The sequence below is a fragment of the Drosophila rhopaloa genome, unplaced genomic scaffold, assembly GCF_018152115.1.
Source record: "Drosophila rhopaloa isolate 14029-0021.01 unplaced genomic scaffold, ASM1815211v1 contig_191, whole genome shotgun sequence".
In the NCBI taxonomy this organism is placed as follows: Eukaryota; Metazoa; Arthropoda; class Insecta; order Diptera; family Drosophilidae; genus Drosophila; species Drosophila rhopaloa.
In genome coordinates, this window is record NW_025335074.1 from 308 (window position 1) to 18,663 (window position 18,356).

The following is an 18,356-nucleotide window of genomic DNA, read 5'->3' on the forward strand; positions in this document are numbered from 1 at the left end:
TCCTACGCAGCGTGTGTTCAAAAAGGTGCCACGCCCCCTTTAACGCCCACAATCGTTTATATATTCGATTTTAAAATTTAAATATTTCGGAAAAGTAAAATATGCAGTTTTATTGTGTTTATCAATACCTATCGAAATGTAGAAGAAATTTTTCAAATCGGACCATTCGTTAAAAAGTTATGCGTGATCAAAGTTTCTATCTCCATCTCCCTCGCACTCCCTTTACCTGAGTAACGGGTATCTTATAGTCGGGGCACCCGACTATAGCGTTCTCTCTTGTTAAACCTTAACACATGCCAGAATTTTAATTACTTAACTTACCTTAGGAAAGATCTGAAACACATATTTCGGGGCGTGACAGAAATCACTTAAAACCAAAATTCTAACGATTATTTTCTAAAAGCTTCTTTGTATCAATTATAAATTTTTCTTTACCTACATACATATACATATAAATATATATAATTTGCAAATAAGTGAAGCATAACTTTATTTATTTAATTTAATTTATTTACTTAAAAACATAAGCAACCACATTCTAGACCTTTGCGTTCAAAAATTTAAAAATTTATTTGCAAAAGAAACAGGTAATATAAAGTTATTACATTATATAAATGTCTTCGTTTCACAACTAGTAGTAAAGTTTTATGTCCCGGGATTCTGGTATGCAGAGCTTTAAACAAAAAGGGTACATGGAACTAAAGCGCTAGTGCAGTATTGACACACTTTAATGAAACCCTTTATTCGTCTAGTTTTTTATAACTAGCTTGTAAAATATACATTATATTGACTGTTATAGCCCAATATAAAAGATATTTGGGAAGGAACAATATTGAAACTTCTCCAATATGTTTCAGTGCCAATAATGGCAGCATAAATAAGTAGCATTATTACGCTTTTCGTGCATTCACTTACATAGGCAGATAGTAGAACATAATCGAACACTCATTTTTTCCAACAGGAGCAATCACAGTGGCGGTGGCGCAGGTGGAGGTGGTGCCGGTGGAGCTGGCCAGAACGGCACCCTGCCCACTTCCGCTTCGCTCCAGGGGATGAATATCCAGGACACGGAGCTGGATGGCTCCAGTAGCAACGACAATGGGGACCGCGATCTCTGCCTGAACAACAACAATAATGCCGGCGACGGGGGCGGCATGGATATGTGCGACGTACCTGACCATGTGGCCAACCAGAAGCGCCATGTGCGGATCATCAAGTCGGACAACAACGGCCTTGGCATCTCCATCAAGGGCGGTCGCGAGAACCGGATGCCCATCCTCATTTCGAAGATCTTCCGGGGCATGGCCGCCGACCAGGCCAAAGGACTCTACGTGGGCGACGCCATCCTGACGGTCAACGGGGAGGAGTTGCGGGACGCCACCCACGACGAGGCGGTGCGGGCCCTCAAGCGATCCGGTCGAGTGGTGGATCTGGAAGGTGAGTGCACGCCGATGGTTCATTCGATTCTCTCCTGCCCAGAATGTCAAATTGTTATTTGCGTAAAACATTTCGCTCACACGGAATGGGAAAGGTGAAGTGCTGAAAAAAGGGAAGAGCTTAAAAAACGCGAGTCAAACTAACAAGTAAACTATGAGTGCCATCGCGAACAGTTGGGCACAGTGGGTTGGATTAGCGCAGTTTTTGTAAAGAAATAGAAATCATTAAATCTTTTAGGACCTGTTAACAATATTAGTGGTCAGTACTTTTGAAAGTTTATAATTTTATTAGACAAAATCACATCATTTGGACTTAAACTTAATTAACAAAAAGATGGATCAACAGAAAGTTTGGATAACATTTAGTCTCTGCAATATGAATGTCCTTACCAAGTTACTCTCTGCTCACACCATGAAAAATGTATTTTGAAAACATCGATGTAAAACTAAAGTTTTAATCGCAGTCCCCAACCATGAACTAATATCCATCTCAAACTCCAGATCCCCTCTTAGCAACAATAAATTTGAAACATTTTTTATCTGCTGCTTGTTTTTGTGATAAATTGTGTCTTTGATTCCGTCCTCCCCCGCACACCCCATAACTGCACAGATAATCTTTTACAAACTTGTTCAACCGTGATTAATTGACCGACAGTGGGGATTCTTTTTTGTCCCGTTGTTGTGGCATCCGTCCCATGGTGGAGTAGCGAGCTGGAAAGGCGGAACAGAGGGTTTTAGTGCAAATACATACGTGGGATTACTCAGCAAAACATGCGAGTTACTGCCGCAGCCACTGCGACTGCTATTGCCACTGTTGCAGCTGGGTCCTGTTACAAATCCCCAGCATCCAGCCCCCCTCCCCTTGGCAGAAACCCCCCGCTGCCCCACCGCTTCATGTTGACTGTTAGCTGTTGACTGCCGCTAGTTGCGCTGGTTTGTTGGCTGGTTGGTTGGATGGTTGGTTGGCTGGTTGGTTGGCTGGTTGGTTGCTTCGTTGCCTGGTTTGTTTGCCCGGCTTGGCAATGAGTAATGAGAAAAGTTTTCTTTCCATTTGATCAAATGGCCCAAAAATACACAGTCGCCTCTTGCGGGAGGTGCACCACCCACTGGCGTCGAGTGGCAAAAAGCGAAAATGATTCAGGTTGAGGAAGGTTGGCATGTCGGGATGGCTGCTACGCACTGCATTCTCAACTGCCTGAGTAGCTGACAAGCAGAAGCTGAAAGACATAAATAAAGCAAGGGTTATAGGTGATGAAAGCGGTTGCGAAAGATTGAAAACGAAAATAATAATCCCCCCGTTACTAAAAGACATTTTAGTTTTTGGTTTCTTTTTGATTCCATGTATTTTAGTTGATTATTTTTCGAGATTCTAAATTGCTTGAAGTAAATAAAATTCTACTGCCAGGGCTAACCCCAAATACACAGCTCCTGTTAAAGTCATTCCATTCTTGATTTGGACCTCAATAATTTGCATTCCATTTCATCTGAACTCTGAACGGTTCAGTGAATACTAGTTATCTGCAAAGACTACATAAGCAAATATCCCCGCACGGCCCCAATCGACATGGCACTTTAAAAATGGAAATACGAGTCCCAGGCCTGATCTAATAACAACCCAAGTACATAATCACACCAGCACATCATCATCGTAATCATAATCACAGACACACTGGCAGGACAATGCCTAATCAAAATGGTCGGGCAAAGTTGGAGCATCGTTTCCTGTTCAACTTCATTCAGTTCTGCTTTGCTTTGCTTTGCTCGGCTTCTCGTACAAAACACAATAAACAATAGTGAGCATCAATTAGGCGATGTATGGGTGGATGTCCTTGCGCACACACACAAGCCCTGCCACGCCCACATATGCATCCTGTGGGCGTGACCCAATCACAAGCCAAACCATTTGGCATAAACAATGCAATGAACCGTGCACAACAATTTTGCCGAAACAACTTCCTCTGCGAAATGATGGGGATAAGGTTGGGTCGGGGAATCCCCCTTTGACACAGCCAATTCCATTTCCTTAACATACACATTTCCTGAGCACAGCTGGCCTGGCTAAACAACAGCTTTAATCATATTGCGTTTATGCTAGGTGTTGTTAAGGAACTCTAGAGATTTTCTTCTTAGAAAGCTTAAATTCACATTTAATGTAAACACTAACTTCTATCTTATAAAGTAAGTTAAAAAATGTATCTAAGGAAAAATGTAAGCGCCTAAATATTGTCGTTTGTTCAAATCGAACTCAAATAAAACATTTACAAGTGAAAAGCGAAACTGGCCTGATAAACATCTTAAGTGAAATCCGAATTTATGATACGATACACATCCTTCTTATCAATTAAAATTCCATTCTCATTGCAAAACAAGTTGCCCATAGCTCCAAAAAATGTTTAGTTGCAATAGTACGTATATTTTCGTTTAATAATCCCCGTTTTTAGATAGACAGGTTAATCCTTAGATCCTCCTCAGGCGTTCGCTCCTCAAGCGCTGACGTGGCTGCTCCACGGCCAGGATGAGGCGACCGAACTGCGTTCCCCTGGCGCCGAAGGGCAGCAGGATGAGACGACCGCTGGCCAGCTCATTGGTCAGCGCCTCCTCCGCCGCCTCCTCGTCCACCAGCTCCACCTGCGACTGCTCCAGATCCAACTCGTTCTCGGGTTCGCTCAGCTCGGGCACTCCGTAGGTGGCGGCGGGTGGTCCGTAGGTTCCTGCCGGGGTCACGGCCCTGACCTCCGCCTCGGCCTCCGGAATCAGCTCTGGAATCAGCTCCGGCTCACTGGGCTCCTGCGTTTCCGCTTGGCCCAGGGCAGGGACATCAGCAACAGGCTGCTCGCTGCCAGCAGCAACAGCGCCACCGGCGGCAAAGTCCTCGACGGACTCGAGGGTGGGTGGCTGAAAGTCCCGGGACGGCTCCTGAGCCACCACCTCCACGGTGTCGGGCTCCAGGGGATCCTGCTCTCCAGGCGCTCCGTAGGTGTTGGCCGGCGTACGGACGGACACTTCCACGTCCAAATCCGCTTCCGTCTCGGCTTCCGGCAGCTGCTGCTCGGTGGTGCTCAGTGGTTCGGTGGTCTCCAGGGTCTGGATCTCGCTGGGAGTCGTGGAGCTGGTGGTGGTCAGGGGTTCCGTCTCCAGCTTGGGCTGCACTTCCCCGGGCAGAGTGAAGGGCACCCTGGGGCGGAAAACCAGCCGCCGGGTAGGGGGTGGAGGAGTACTCCACCTGGCGCTGACTCTTCGCACGTCGCTGTGGCATGGCGGAAACGGCGGAGAGGGCCAGGAGGCACATGGCCAGGATCAGGAGGGGTTGGCGTTGGCTATTCATGTTGATTGGTGGACGAGTGCTAACGGATTGTGCCCGGCTGCTGTGGGTGCTCCGCTATTTATGCGAAGTATGCGGCTCCATGCAGCCGATTCTCCCATCAGAATTCAGTAACGGTCGCAAGGTCTCCTTCGCCTGGGGTTATGATAACTCACTCGATCTCAGATGCACAGTGCGAATCCGAATGTATGGGACAACTGACAATATTCGCGCATTTAAAAACGTATCGTGGCCCATCAAAGCAGCCATCAAGCTCAATGTTAATGTCGCTTTAATATCAACGTCCGACCCACCCCATCCCGCAAAACCTGAGTTCCATCTCGGGCTCAGCCCTCCAAGACTCACGTCATCGTCGTCAACGTGCCTCGCATGCCACGCAGTCCGGAGCCACACAATCCCAGTCCGAGAGTCTGACTCGCATTTAATTTTGGGCCAGCACATGTCCATGTTGAGCTGCTGCTGATCCATTTCGCCGCCTTTCTGGGCCAAAATATATTATAGCGAGCCAATTAAAGTGGCTAAACTATTTTCGGAGAATCTCAGTGCAGCTACGAAGCTTTTGTACTCTGCTCACCATTTATAGAAAATTCAATTTGTCAACCCTTTAACCCTTCTAAACTTCAATAAATAGGTAAAGGTAGATTCAAACATGGGCATTATCTAAAACATTTTAATGGTATTTTCTTTTAAAATATTAAAAATATTTATTTTAGAAATAAGAAATACAATAAATTGTTACTTTTTGAAATGATAATAACCACTGAAATAACACACAAAAATACATTCGTAAAATAAGAAATGTGGATTGTTTTTTAGAAAGTCCCATATTTTAAGGTTCATAAGTAACTTGGTTAACTTCACAAGTATTCTCATACTACCATTTATTTAATCTCATTTACATTTATGTCTTCAATTATTTACAAGTCTCACATCCTTTCAGTGAACCAAACCAATCAATTAGCCAATTTACCCCGCTCCGCTGACCCCAGAAACTCGCCTTCACTGCTCGTTTTGTTATTGAGTGAGCGTTTTGATTTTCGGCTTTTGGTTTGCGGTCGTTTCATAATTCCAGCGGTGTGTTCATTAAATTAAAGTGGCCCAGATCTATAGGCACGCAAAGTGGCGCAAATGTAATCACAATTTCAAAAGCCTTTAGCCATGAATGGGCGGCGACATGCTTAACGGCTCAGAACTATCCTGCCCCATTTCTGCCCACTGACTCCGGCCCACCTCTTGATTCGAACTTCAATTTACAAGTTGGCCAAGTTGTTTGCCAGGCTCCGCTGGCCGCTGTGCGCACAACTTTGGCCCAAAGTATTTGCGCGCAGGCAGCCGTCTCATTGTAATTTAAATAAGCCAAGGGTGCGGGCAGCGAAATGGGGGTTCTGCAACTGGATTCCGGCTCCGACTGCCAAATGTCAGCGACAGATTCCCGAGATGGCGACGCAGGCGACGACAGTTGGCTTTGCTCGCCTCCCAGAAGTCCATTAGCATTGGTTTTTACAGCTTGGCACACATTTGTGGACCCACCGACCGGACCACTCACCCTCCCACCCAGCAATCCTCAACCCCACCAAGCGACCAACCCACCAGCACCACCCAAGTGGCCCCTACTTAGCCAACCTGCCCACTTCCTCGGCAGGAACGCGTGAGATTTTACTCGCAAAAGTTTTGCGCAAAGTTTGTTTTAACGCACGATTTGCCGAATTCCGAATGCCGCCTGCTGTTGATATCATATTCCGACTGGCCACGCCCACTATTCGGTTTGCCTCCTTGATTTATGCTCTGGGGTGGCAGGATTGCCGGATTTGCAGGATTTCCTTTTGTCGGCAAAGGTGTAAAAAGTTTTTTGGCCCGACTATGAATTAGGTGGGGTAATGTGGCAAGCGCTAAAAGCGAGAGAGCGGAGTCAAATGAATGCGTTTTAGGTAATAATATTACCGTAAAGATGATCTCATAGAGCTGGGTAAAATAAAATGCAAGGGGCTTAACCTAAATTAAATGCAAAGAACACTTAAACTTTACTTTAGAGCTTAGGAGTAATACCTAGCGTCTTTGGCGAACTAATGAATTGAGTTGCGTGTTTAAGGGACTTTTTAAAATGTTTACAATTCAAATTAAATTGTAATGGAGTCGCAATTTAAAGTCATTAACAAAATGTAGTTTCGTTACGTTTCACTTTGTTTTAAGAGATTTTAGCTATATTCCCTGACAAATAAATAATATAGTTATTAATTTAATCAGATTTGTAATGGTTTTTGTGATGGTATATAGGAAATAAAATAAAACAGTGAACTTTGCTTAGAAGCTTACAAAGATTAAACCAGTAGAATCAAGAAATAAATGCATTTCATGAGATTTTTGCGCAGACATTTAAATGTTTAAAAGCTTTTATTAAATTGCTTCACTCAACATTTCGAGCTCTGTTGGTTTAACCCACATGTTGACTTTAATCTTCAGTGGATTGCTTGTAATTCCATATTTATTTGAAAAATGTAAGTGCAAAATATTCATACTTAAGCAGCTAACAATTGTGGCCTGCGGTGGTTTTCAGCCAACTTTTCCGTAACTTGTTTGTTTTTCTGGAATGGTTTTTTAGCACAAACACACACACTCATGGAGCGGGCAACTTTATTTACACTTAAATGCTAAAATTTGCACAACTTATTACCGTTGTTATTGTTGTTTTTGCTGTTGCACCTAAACTTTTGCCGCTGCCAGTTGCGTTTCTCGTTTGTCGTTTTTGGCTTAGTTTGCTCTGCAGTCCACTCCCAAATATCCCCACCCCCAACGCCCACCTCAAACCCCCTTTTCTCGAAAGCTTCATCACACTTTGCGCCTGCCGCTATGCAACATTTTTTATTTTTAGTTGCCCGGCTTGTTCGGCTGTTTGTTTGTCGTCGGTTGCATATTTGTGAATGCAAATGTTTGCAGAACTCCAGGGGGCGTGGGAGCCGCAGAGTTGGAGAGTCGGAGTGGCCTGCGGCTTCCACCTTCCAGTGCACGTAAATGGCAAGCAATTAGCGAGGGGGTGGACGGCCGCCTTCGAATCACCCATCCGCCGTGTGGCCGTCCGCTCTAATTAGTTGAGCTAAACACACCAATTGAGTCGGACAAACCGCCGTCAACCGTCGGCCGATGGCATTAAGTGTGAAAATTGAATTTCCAAATCACTCGCACGGCAAGCGACGACGATGGCAGCAACAACAACAGGACGGGAATAGCTACGACAACGGCAACAGCAAACGGAAATTGTGCAAATGTTGTGGGCGGAATCCTGCGCATATCAAGTGGGCTCAGTTCAGGTTGGGCGATGGGGCTTGCCAGTTAGACATACGACTCGGAGTGGGGAGACTTGGAAAATACCCCTTTCCCCTCGGAGGCAGAGCTCCTATCATACTCAGCACCATTTGCATACTAGTTGCACAGTGGTTTGCTGGGATATCTATGCTAATACGAAAATCATAAACTAGATTGACTTAGAGTATGCTTTATGCAAGCAATAATAATCATTGAAGGATAAGTTTTTATTATATTTCAAAATATCAAAAATGATAGTCAATGTATAATCTCAGATTTGCTTAGTTATTTTTAAATCAGCAACTTTTTGAAAATAGGAATACAGAAAAGCTAAATATTAAAGCAACATAACTTAGGGAACAATTCATCTGGCCGATGAAAATATATGAAACTATCCTAAATTAAACTTTTTAAGAAGTGATTGAATGAAATATAAATTATGAAAGAGTGAGATGAGAAGAATTTATATAATTTTTTTAAGACGTGCCCACCGTACCTAAGTGTTCTACGCTAGTCGGGGGACTTTGGGTGTGCAAATCGAATAAAAATGGAGCGGAAACTCTAATGAATTTATGCCGCAGCGTTTGCCAAGACTGCCGCAACAGCAACAGCAACAGCAACATCGGCTTTAACGAAGAAGGCCTTAAATCCGACTGATTGAATGCTGTGTGTGCTGTTTTTGCGAGTGTTTTGCTGGTGATACTGTCCCCCAATCCCCCGACCTGCATCCATATTCATGCGATATCGTTTGATTTGCACTGATGTTTTTATCCCTGGTTGGTTTCTGTACGTGTGTCTTGCAGTCAAATTCCTACGCGAAGTGACGCCCTACTTTCGGAAGGCGAGCATCATCTCGGAAGTGGGCTGGGAGCTCCAAAGGGCTTTCCTCTGTCCGCTGGGACCGGGCGTACCCACCTCGCCGCCCGCTCCAAAGACGACACCTCGGGCGGATACGCGATATATCCCGCTGCAGCTAACCCATCTGGCCAGGAATCTTAAGTACATCGACCCGGGTAAGAAATTCGATCTCAAAAAAGATGTGCTGCCTTTAAATGGCCTTTAAAATATGATTTTTTAAATTAATTTGTTGCAGATGATAATGATTAATGATATTGCCAATTAAAAATCCTTCAATTTATTTTCTATAATATTCGTATTAAAATGGCTTTTTGTCAAAAATAATATTTCCAACATTCCGTTTGAATAAATTATTTTCCAAAATATAAATTGGGGTTTCTCGACAAATAAAAAGGATTATTTTTTGTACAACAAATACATAAAACGAAATACATATAAAACGATTACTTAAATGATTAACTGATAAATACGGAAAAAAACAAATAATGACAGTATATATCGGTTTAAAATATAGCAATCGTAACATTATCTCTTAATGGGTGCCAGCGAATGCTCTAGTATATTCAATTCGTGACATCTATCTTGCTTCCCCAGAGAATCGGTGCTTCGAGCTGCACTCGCCGGACGGAGTGCACTCCTGTATCCTGCGAGCGGCGGACTCGGCGGAGGCCCTGGTCTGGTTCAACGCCCTCCACTCGGCGATGGGCAGCAGCACGCAGCGGGCGCTGGCCGAGGCCAACCGGGCGCTGACCAACCTCATCGGCGAGCTGAAGCACATCGGCTGGCTGAGCAAGCGGACGAGCGGCGGCGGCGGTGGGAGCTCCGGGAGCGCCGGGGGCGGGGCGGCCAGCGGGGGCAGCGGCACTTCGAACAGCGGCGTAGCCGGCGAGCTGGTAAGTGTAAGTTCACCCAAAATCCCCGACAACTATACCTGCTTAATTTAAAGACAATTACAAAATACGTTAATAAAGTTTCGAAGCTCCACTGCGTTACCTTAAGTAACTTTGAACTTCTTTCGATGCTGGATAAAAGTATCAAAACAGCTATTATAAATACAAAATCAATGGTCTTATTTCGCATTATAGCATTATAAAATATCGTCCACCAGTCTTAATAACAACATTCTTTAAGTAGAAAATCCATTTCATCAAAATTCATTTCATTCCAATCGGTTCGACCGCTCTAAAAAATATTTTGTGTCGCCTATAATATTTTAGCGTTTAAGTTTTAAAAAAAGATTTTTCTCTGGCTCATAAATCAGATTTATGATTTTTTTATTTTAAAATTTATAAAAGTTATGCAACAATTTTGAAAACGTCGATTTTTTTGTATTATTTTACCTATTAGAAGCTCTGAAAATTGAACTAAACAATATTAATCAAAAAAATAGGATTGTTTCTGAAATTAAAAAATTATTAAATCGTTAATTGGTTAAAAACTTTCGGTATTTTAAAGATAAATACATGTAAAACATGATGAAACGGCCGCGCAAAGATTATAGTGTAGGAAACTACCGGGTGTAAAAGAAATTGGAATCCCTTTACCTGACATAGACTTACTATTTGCTATAGACCCTGTTTACAACCTCCATACTTATTTTTACATACTTCTTCGTTCCACAGCCCAGCGGTCGTTCCAGTTCAGAAAGCTCGGATGAGAGCGACAAGTGGCTGCCCATTTTCGTGGCGGTGACGGAGCGTGAGTTCCGGATATACGAGAGTGCTCCCTGGTCGGTGGAGGCCTGGAGTCGTCCCCTGGAGATCTACGCCCTGGCCACGACGCGTCTGGCGGGAGCCGGGAACAACTCCTCGCTGAACGTAAGCTGAGCACTGGGCTCGAAAAAAGCCAAATACTTTATGAATTGTATTCTTTCGGCAGGGTCAGCAGACCACGGTGTTCTGCGTCCGCTGCGGAACCGCCCGCGGGGTTCTCGTCTACTGGCTGCGCTCGGAGACGCACCGGGACATGGCCGCCTGGGCCAGGTCCCTCGTCCAGGGCTCCCATCAGGCGGTCAACTACCAGAGGGAGTTCTCCTTCCGCTGCCTGTTTCAGGGCCGGCAGTGTCAATTGGTTGTGCACATAAATCGTGGCTTCTTTCTGTACGACTGCGGTGGATTCGCTCCAACCACTCCGACGGTGGCCACCTCCAAAACGCAGCTTTGGCAGTTCGCATTCGACAAACTGAAGGGCTCCGCGGATGATGGCAACAGGATGTTGTATCTGGACTTTGGCGATGATGGAGAGATTGTGAGTTCTAAAGCAATGCCCCATAAAATTATTTAACTTCATTAAACCACGCTTTTTTGCCTGCAGGAACTTGACATGGAGTGCTGCCCCAAGCCTGTGGTTTTTGTCGTGCACAATTGCTTGTCGGCCAAAGTTCATAATATTGCCTAGAACGAGGTTGAATCGGAGGGGACAATCTGATAATTGTTGATGTTTTGGGTTAATGAATTTTGATTTGTGTTCCCTAAAAAACGAATGTGCGATTTATTTAATTATTAGATTGTCGAAATCTGGTTGTTGGTCGAAAAAGTATTATTACTTATTGGTTATAAAATTGTTTTCTCTTAACTACTTAACACTTGTAAAAGGCTTAAATTCATTTCTCTGAGTGCAATATTATGTTAACTCTGTCAATTAACCCAGACTCGATTAAGAAAATCTCATTAAACGCTAAATTATGTATTGACGCTTGATTTGTAGAACAGCCTAAAAGCCGACCACAAAATATTTCGAGTTGAAATGATAATAGCTTTTGTTTGGTCTAAAATATTGACATTTATAAAGCCAAGTCCTACCAAAAGTACGGCATAGTTAATTTAGCAAAGAAAGGATTAGATAGTGGTAGATGAGTGAGCATTTCGTGCTTCCTGATGGCTATGGAATCGGATTAGATGGGTAGGTTTAGCTGGAAGATGTGGCAGAAAAACAAAAGTAGATTTTTGAAAAAAAAAACACGAAGCACAAACCAAAAACAGAAATTAATGACAAGTAAGACAAAACAGAACAACTTTATTTAACTTGTAAGTAGACGTAAATTCATTTTATACGTGTAATTTACACAGGTTACCATCTAAAGTGAAATCGAAAAAACGAAATATAATTCTATGAACTCCACAACATTTGCATAAACGTTGAACAATAATTATCATAATTGTACTTAACTAATTGTATCTTGAATCTTGTATCTAAACGAAGCACACATATCTCGGATGCCCACTCAGTGGCATCGATATCAATCGGGGACTAGGCCCCAAACTAAACTCTATATAAAATCATATAGTTACCTAAAAGATACGAGTATATCCAGGCCATTTCGCAATTTCTCCCCACTCTTCATGTACAAGCCATCGATCATATGCAATTATTATACATTTATATCTACATATAACACGACACATACTCATTTTATGAAATTAGAAATTTCGTTATAGACAAAAACGAGACAGAAAAGAAGAACAACAAAAGTAATACAAGTAATGACAAAAATCAATAAGAAAATAACAAAGCATAAGACGTACAATATTTTAAACGTAAGTAGTGTTGAATCTTCGATAATAAACTTATATATATAAATACTATACCATCAATTAAAGCAGTTTTGTATTAAAATGTTTGCATCCTGTGCACAAAAGGGGTTTAAAGGGAGGAATTTTTTGATTTAGTTCAAAACATTTATGAATGCCAAATGTGTTTTGCTAAGTTGTTGCGATCTGAATTTTTCCAAAAGGTAACACAATGAACAATTACAGAAAGGCGATCTGAATTTTTCCAAAAGGTAACAAAATGAACAATTACAGAAAGGAGAAAGTGTTAGTTGCAAAACATTTTAGTTGGTGCAATAAAGAGATCCTATCCTCACTTGATCCAGTTAAGCTTAACGCAATCCTTCTCAAAAACAAAAGGTACAAAGGAGTAAAAGAATATAAACAAAAAACCAAGCCTATTATATTGACCTTACTTTGACAAATATCAACCTCAGGAATCCAATTAAACTACGCCCAAATGCAATTACTCCAACGACTGTTGTGCATTTTATGCCTTATTCTCTGGGTCAGCAAGCAATCAATGAACTTGTAGCCTGTTGCTATTGTTTTTGCCCTCAAGACACATTTGTTTCCTGTGGGTATGTGTGTTTATATGAATTTATTTTCAATTTTATCATTTCCCATTTAAGAAAACAAAGTCACCCGAAGAACGTGACCAGCATGTCCAACAGCTGACACGGTCAAGCCACTAACTTTGCTCATCACAAAGTTAAACCGACAAAACTACACAGCGCACACACAGATACGCACCAACACATAAGACGCACATATAGTAGAGGCCAAGATAATCGTGATGGACGTACAAAAAATTTAAAACATTTAAAGCCAGGAAAGGAATTTTTTTTTATTACTATACCATATTCTGCTAAATAGTGATTTAAAAAAATTTAAAACATTTAAAGCCAGGAAAGGAATTTTTTTTTGTTACTATACCATATTCTGCTAAATAGTGATGGACGTACAAAATATTATTTAATACATCTTAAAGCAAAGAAAGGGAATTCTTATTTATTATTATTTATATATTTATTTGTATTATTAAAAATTAAAATTCTTTGTTTAATTTTTTGAGGTATAATAACTCGAAAAAGATTTATATGAAGTACATATATATTTTACAGGGTTGGTAACGGTTTCTTCTCTCAAATTTTATTTACAATTTTAGAGGTATAATAGCCCTTAAAGTTTTTGTTACAACACATTTAACCAACGAATTGCAATAGTAAGAGAATTGCATACTTTAAGTCGCGTTAACATGAACCTAAGAACTACTCGATTATTTTGAAAATATTTTTGTTTTCTTTTAAAATAAGCACTATTTTTTTGGGCGCCACCGTAGTCCATCAAGTATATGTGGCGGAGGTAAAGGCGAAAATGTAAAGTGACTTTTGGGGTTGGCACTCTGGCCATCGTTGCGGTCAATGGGGGCTGTGTGGGGCTGAAGGTGTAACGACCCAGGCCTTTTTGGCCTCCTTCAATGCCGCCACAGACTCACACAACACCCTCCAACGGACACTCACACTCACACCCGCAGACTGGGGGAATTACATTTCCGGTTTGGGCCGCTTGCGGAAGTTTCGCGTCAAATTAAATGCCCAGGGCTAAAATTATGACAGCTCCCGAATGGGTGGAAAGCACTCGTATAAATACACCCGTCTGGAACAAATTGCCATCAAATCGTCAACATATTGACCAGCGAACATGTGGACAGGATTCGGTTGCGCACTGCTCTGCCTGGCTTTGGTCCAGGCGGCTGTTATTCGTCCCGAGGGGGATCCCGAGATTCCGGAAGCCACCACTAGTGTGGTTATTGCGGACCAGGCGGGGGACGTCACCACCGAGGAGTCCACCACTTTGGCGGCTCCTGCTCTGAGTCGCGATGAGGAGGCCAGCATACTGATTGATCCTGCCCCGGGCACTTTACATGAGGATAGCCCCGCGGTCCAGGAGAAGTCCGGGAAGCTGCTGCTACTTAGTACTCCGCCCAAGCGAGGCCATGAAATTGAGCGGCAGCTGGAGGAGCAAGACGACGAGGGGGAGGAGAGCAAGGATGCTGGCGAGGCAACCACAACAGAGCAGCCGAAGGACATCGCGGAGCAGGGGGAGGAGCTCTCCTCTGAAAGTTCAACCACAGAGAGCAGCACGACTCCGACCACGACCAAACTGTTTGCCATCGATGCGACCCCGGCAGGAGTGGACTCCCCGCCTCCGACTGTGGCCGTATCCCTCTCCCAGGACAATGCCACTGCTACGTTATCCATTGCCGAGCAGCCGCAGGTGCCCGGCGACAATAATGCGGCCGTGGAGCTCGCCCTGGTGCAGCCGGAGGCCGAGTACGTGCTGGTGGATGGTGGCCACGATGACCTGGACCTGCAACTGGCCAGCTTCACGCACATCGACAGCGATGTCCACTTGCAGCCGGTGGTGCACTCCGTGGAAATCGTGCCCACCAGCCTCGATGATCCTTTGATTGTCAATTACGTGCACAATTTGCGGTGACTTGGCCAAGGAGGCGTGCCCGGACGAATCAATTAACCCGGTGCGGTTGTCTCTCGGACTCTGTTAAAGTTTCTTCTTGACTCTTTTTACGATTTTTGTTACTTCTTGAATTAACCTCCCAAATGGCTTTTTAACGAATGAATGAAAAATAAACATACATTTTCTCTTGAAAAAAATTATTTTAAAGGAATATCTGGTATAACAGCTTGCGCATTTAATATCTTTAAGTTAATTAAAATAAGACTTGTATTAAAATTAATCAAGTAGTTGCCACCATGTTTGAGTGCTTGAAATACTAAATAAGTCATTTTTTATTGTTTCCAGATTTTATACAGTTCGTTTACCCATTTTTAAAACCTTTTTACCTAAAATGAGTGTCATTGTGGTTTGATTTAATTTATTTATCACAAAATTTGAGTTTGTAGTTATAGTACCTGGGCAAAAAGATTTTCTTTTAAAAGCTTAGTTTCACTTATTTTTTGTATACCCTTGCATTTCGACTCTATAAATTATATATTTAATTTGTGAGCTCTGATATTTATTGATCAGCATCACTAGGGCAGTTGATACAGTCCGTCAGTTTCTATACGTTTGCATGGTCACTTTTAAGCCTAGACCGTGACACTTTCGCAATTGTCTTTTTATATGAGTACGCTGATCAAATTGAAAAAACGTCACTAGTCAGTCGTTTATATCCTATAGTTGCCGCAGTAACAATCATGTAAAATTAGCTGTTTTTGAAGAAATTTTGTTATGGGTCGCTATTATGGGTGACATAATGTTTTTATCCCATTTTATAACCAATACCATTTCTGTCTAATATTATGTTTTTATCCCATTTTCAGACTACTATTAGTACCTTGAGTTTTTAAGAGGTATACCATAGGAATATGTTTTTATATCATTTCGGATTCATTCCTTGAGTAAACAATAATTTATTTATGAATATTCGCGCAATGCACGCAGTTATTTTCGGAATGAGTATTTCTGTATTTTGTATAATACAATGTTTTTATTTCGTATTTTCTATGCAGCTTATTTAAGCATTGTTCAAATTTTCTAAATACAACATTCGAAATTGTATTTTTGTATTTGTACTTTATTTTAAAAATCAATTACCCAATGTAAGTGCAAGAATTACGAAAACATTAGCTTTTCTAAGGATTTTCAATTGTTGCCTTCATAAATTGGATTTGGCCAAAATAAATCTCTTCATAAATATATTACTTTGTGTTAACATTTATTTGAGCTGTCGCTTCAACTGGATGGCGTTCACGAAATTCTCACATAAAATATTCAGAAATATTGCCATAAATGCCTCGGAAACGCCACCCGCTCAACAAGTCCTTTTCAGTTAAATGCAGGTTCAATGGTCTCCGGCGGATTTACCATCCCACTGCCTCCTCCGCTCAGATGGCATGGAAGCACTCGCATACTCGTTATTCAATTTGAATCCCCCGCGAAGATGGGGAGGGTCTAAGCCGGAGGAGAGTCTAAGCTCCACCTCCAGAGTCGCCTCCCGCCTTTCTGCATGCCACGCACGTTCCACGGTTAAAACTTTGCACATCCGCACGTCAAATTTAATTCGGGAAAAGGAACTCTCCGGCAGTCTCCAGCCAGAACCCGTCACAATTTGATAGAAAACAGTTTGCTGCTTGACGCTACTCCTCCTTCAATAGGAAACGAGAAGAAAAACATTTAACAAAACATTCTATGACGTTAGACAAACAAAGTTTGGAACGTGCCAGACTTCCGGTCGATGAAAATGAATAGAGTGATGACGTTATAATTTGAACACCCATAAAAACTTCTAGAATCTTAGCTGTCAAGTAAAGGAAAACTACAAAAGTTGCGTTAAGAAAGGAATTAGTGGCTTATAATATATGTTTTTTTATTTGTTTGTCACTTTGGCTCATGTTTACCAACCTAATATCCCGACAAATACCAACTGACTTTAAGGGAAATAACAATTAAAAACATTTATTTGTTTACACTCAAAAGTAACTAAAAATACTGAACTGTTAACAAGGATAACAATATATCTCCCATCGAAGTTCTCACCACCGCTGCTCCACATGCGAAGTGTAAGCGAATCCCCGGGATCGCGGAGCCTGCACCAAAGGCTGCGATCGCAGGGGAATGGCCACTGGAATGGAGGACGGAGATCGGGCCACGAAAACAGCAGGTCCCACATTGGCAGTGAACACCACACTCTCCGCATCGGGTTCATCCTTGGATCCTGGTTCCGGCGTGGGTTTCAGGGGATCCGTGCTGACCCCGCAGACGGGATGGTCGGCATTGCTGTTAGTCGAATTGCTGGCGGAGATCTGCTGCTGCTCCTCCAGGTTCTGCTCGGTGGGCAGACGGAAGGCGCGACTTGGTCGGTAACCAGCTTGTGGATAAGGAGCTTTCGCGAAGGCGCGACTTGAGCGTGCGTCCCATTCCGGAGCAGCAGTCGTGGTGTCCAGGGAATCCCAGCTGGTGGTGGTGCTCCAGTCCCCAGATGATTCTGTGGTGCTGGTTGACAGATCCTCTAGAGGCAGCTCGGTTGTGGTGGCTAGCTGATCAGCCCCCAAACCAGATCCTTCAATGGGCACTTCCTGAACCTCAACCTCCACTTCGCCTGGCAGCCAAAAGGCGCGACCTTGAGGCCTGTAGCCCGCTGGTGGATAGGGAGCGGCCTTGACCTCAACGGCCTGATCCTCCTGCACACTGACTGCATAGCGATTGATCCTGATCTGACGCGCCTCGATCTCGACGGGTCTGACGGCCCACAGGCAAAGGATAACGGGTAGAAGCCACTGCATGGTGAACTCTCGATCTCGGCAGGGACTCAGAACCAACTGATTCCAGCTTGGATCGGGGGCGACACTTTTATATAAAGTTCTCGAAAGCGAGAGTCGTCCCGGGAGTATAGACATGAAGCTTCCATATCGACGCGACATCGATTAGGCGCACATTTAATGATTTATTTCGCATAGGTTTTTGTTTGTTTCTGGTCTCCGCCCGCAAAGCCACGTCCGCCGGCGACACATCCACCACATCGCCTACATTATCGCCGGTTCCCAACTGCCACACTGTCCGGTGTCCACGTCCGATTCGCCATGTTCTATGAAAATTAAATGCGTCCCGTACGTGATACGCAACCCAATCCCAACCAATTGAAAGCGAAAACGAAACGAAGTCGGCATAGACCACTGTTGTCAATTGCATTATGCTGAAATTGTCAGTTTGAGTGTTAGAATTTTTGATTAAACACTTATAATCGATATTTATGCGATCAACGATTTGGCGATGAGGTGAACACCAAGGTCAAACGGCCCATTCCTCAAACGATTGTTTTAAGTCACGTCCTGCCGCTTTATTATCTGAACTGAACTTATAGTGGTT

The 18,356-nt window shown here is 43.1% G+C and overlaps 4 protein-coding genes across 4 annotated transcripts; 2 read left to right on the top strand and 2 right to left on the bottom strand.

Annotated features, from left to right (window-relative positions):
• Window positions 1-961: 961 nt before the first annotated feature.
• Window positions 962-12,509, top strand: LOC108052817 (beta-1-syntrophin; the record flags this gene model as incomplete). The annotated part of the gene is made up of 6 exons (XM_044459344.1): window positions 962-1,437; window positions 8,862-9,071; window positions 9,511-9,809; window positions 10,539-10,733; window positions 10,795-11,163; window positions 11,230-12,509. Coding segments are annotated over 6 exons (1,633 nt in total), but the record flags the coding sequence as incomplete, so codon positions are not given.
• Window positions 3,623-5,231, bottom strand: LOC108052823 (armadillo-like helical domain-containing protein 4). The gene is given in 2 exon segments (XM_017135320.2): window positions 3,623-4,622; window positions 4,624-5,231. Coding segments are annotated over 2 exon segments (867 nt in total). The 5' UTR covers window positions 4,762-5,231; the 3' UTR covers window positions 3,623-3,893.
• A 1,653-nt stretch (window positions 12,510-14,162) lies between the features above and the next one.
• On the top strand, window positions 14,163-15,110 carry LOC108052820. Its single transcript, XM_017135316.2, has one exon. It carries the CDS (start codon window positions 14,169-14,171, stop codon window positions 14,964-14,966), a length of 798 nt encoding a protein of 265 aa, XP_016990805.2. The 5' UTR covers window positions 14,163-14,168; the 3' UTR covers window positions 14,967-15,110.
• Window positions 15,111-16,930: 1,820 nt separating this feature from the next.
• Window positions 16,931-17,798, bottom strand: LOC108052822. The gene has a single exon (XM_017135319.2). The coding sequence runs from the start codon at window positions 17,771-17,773 to the stop codon at window positions 17,024-17,026; it is 750 nt and encodes a 249-aa protein (XP_016990808.2). The 5' UTR covers window positions 17,774-17,798; the 3' UTR covers window positions 16,931-17,023.
• Window positions 17,799-18,356: the final 558 nt, after the last annotated feature.

Excerpts from the sequence above, each read along its gene's own strand:
- LOC108052820 (XM_017135316.2), top strand. The coding sequence starts at position 14,169 with ATGTGGACAGGATTCGGTTGCGCACTGCTCTGCCTGGCTTTGGTCCAG.
- LOC108052822 (XM_017135319.2), bottom strand. The coding sequence starts at position 17,773 with ATGCAGTGGCTTCTACCCGTTATCCTTTGCCTGTGGGCCGTCAGACCC.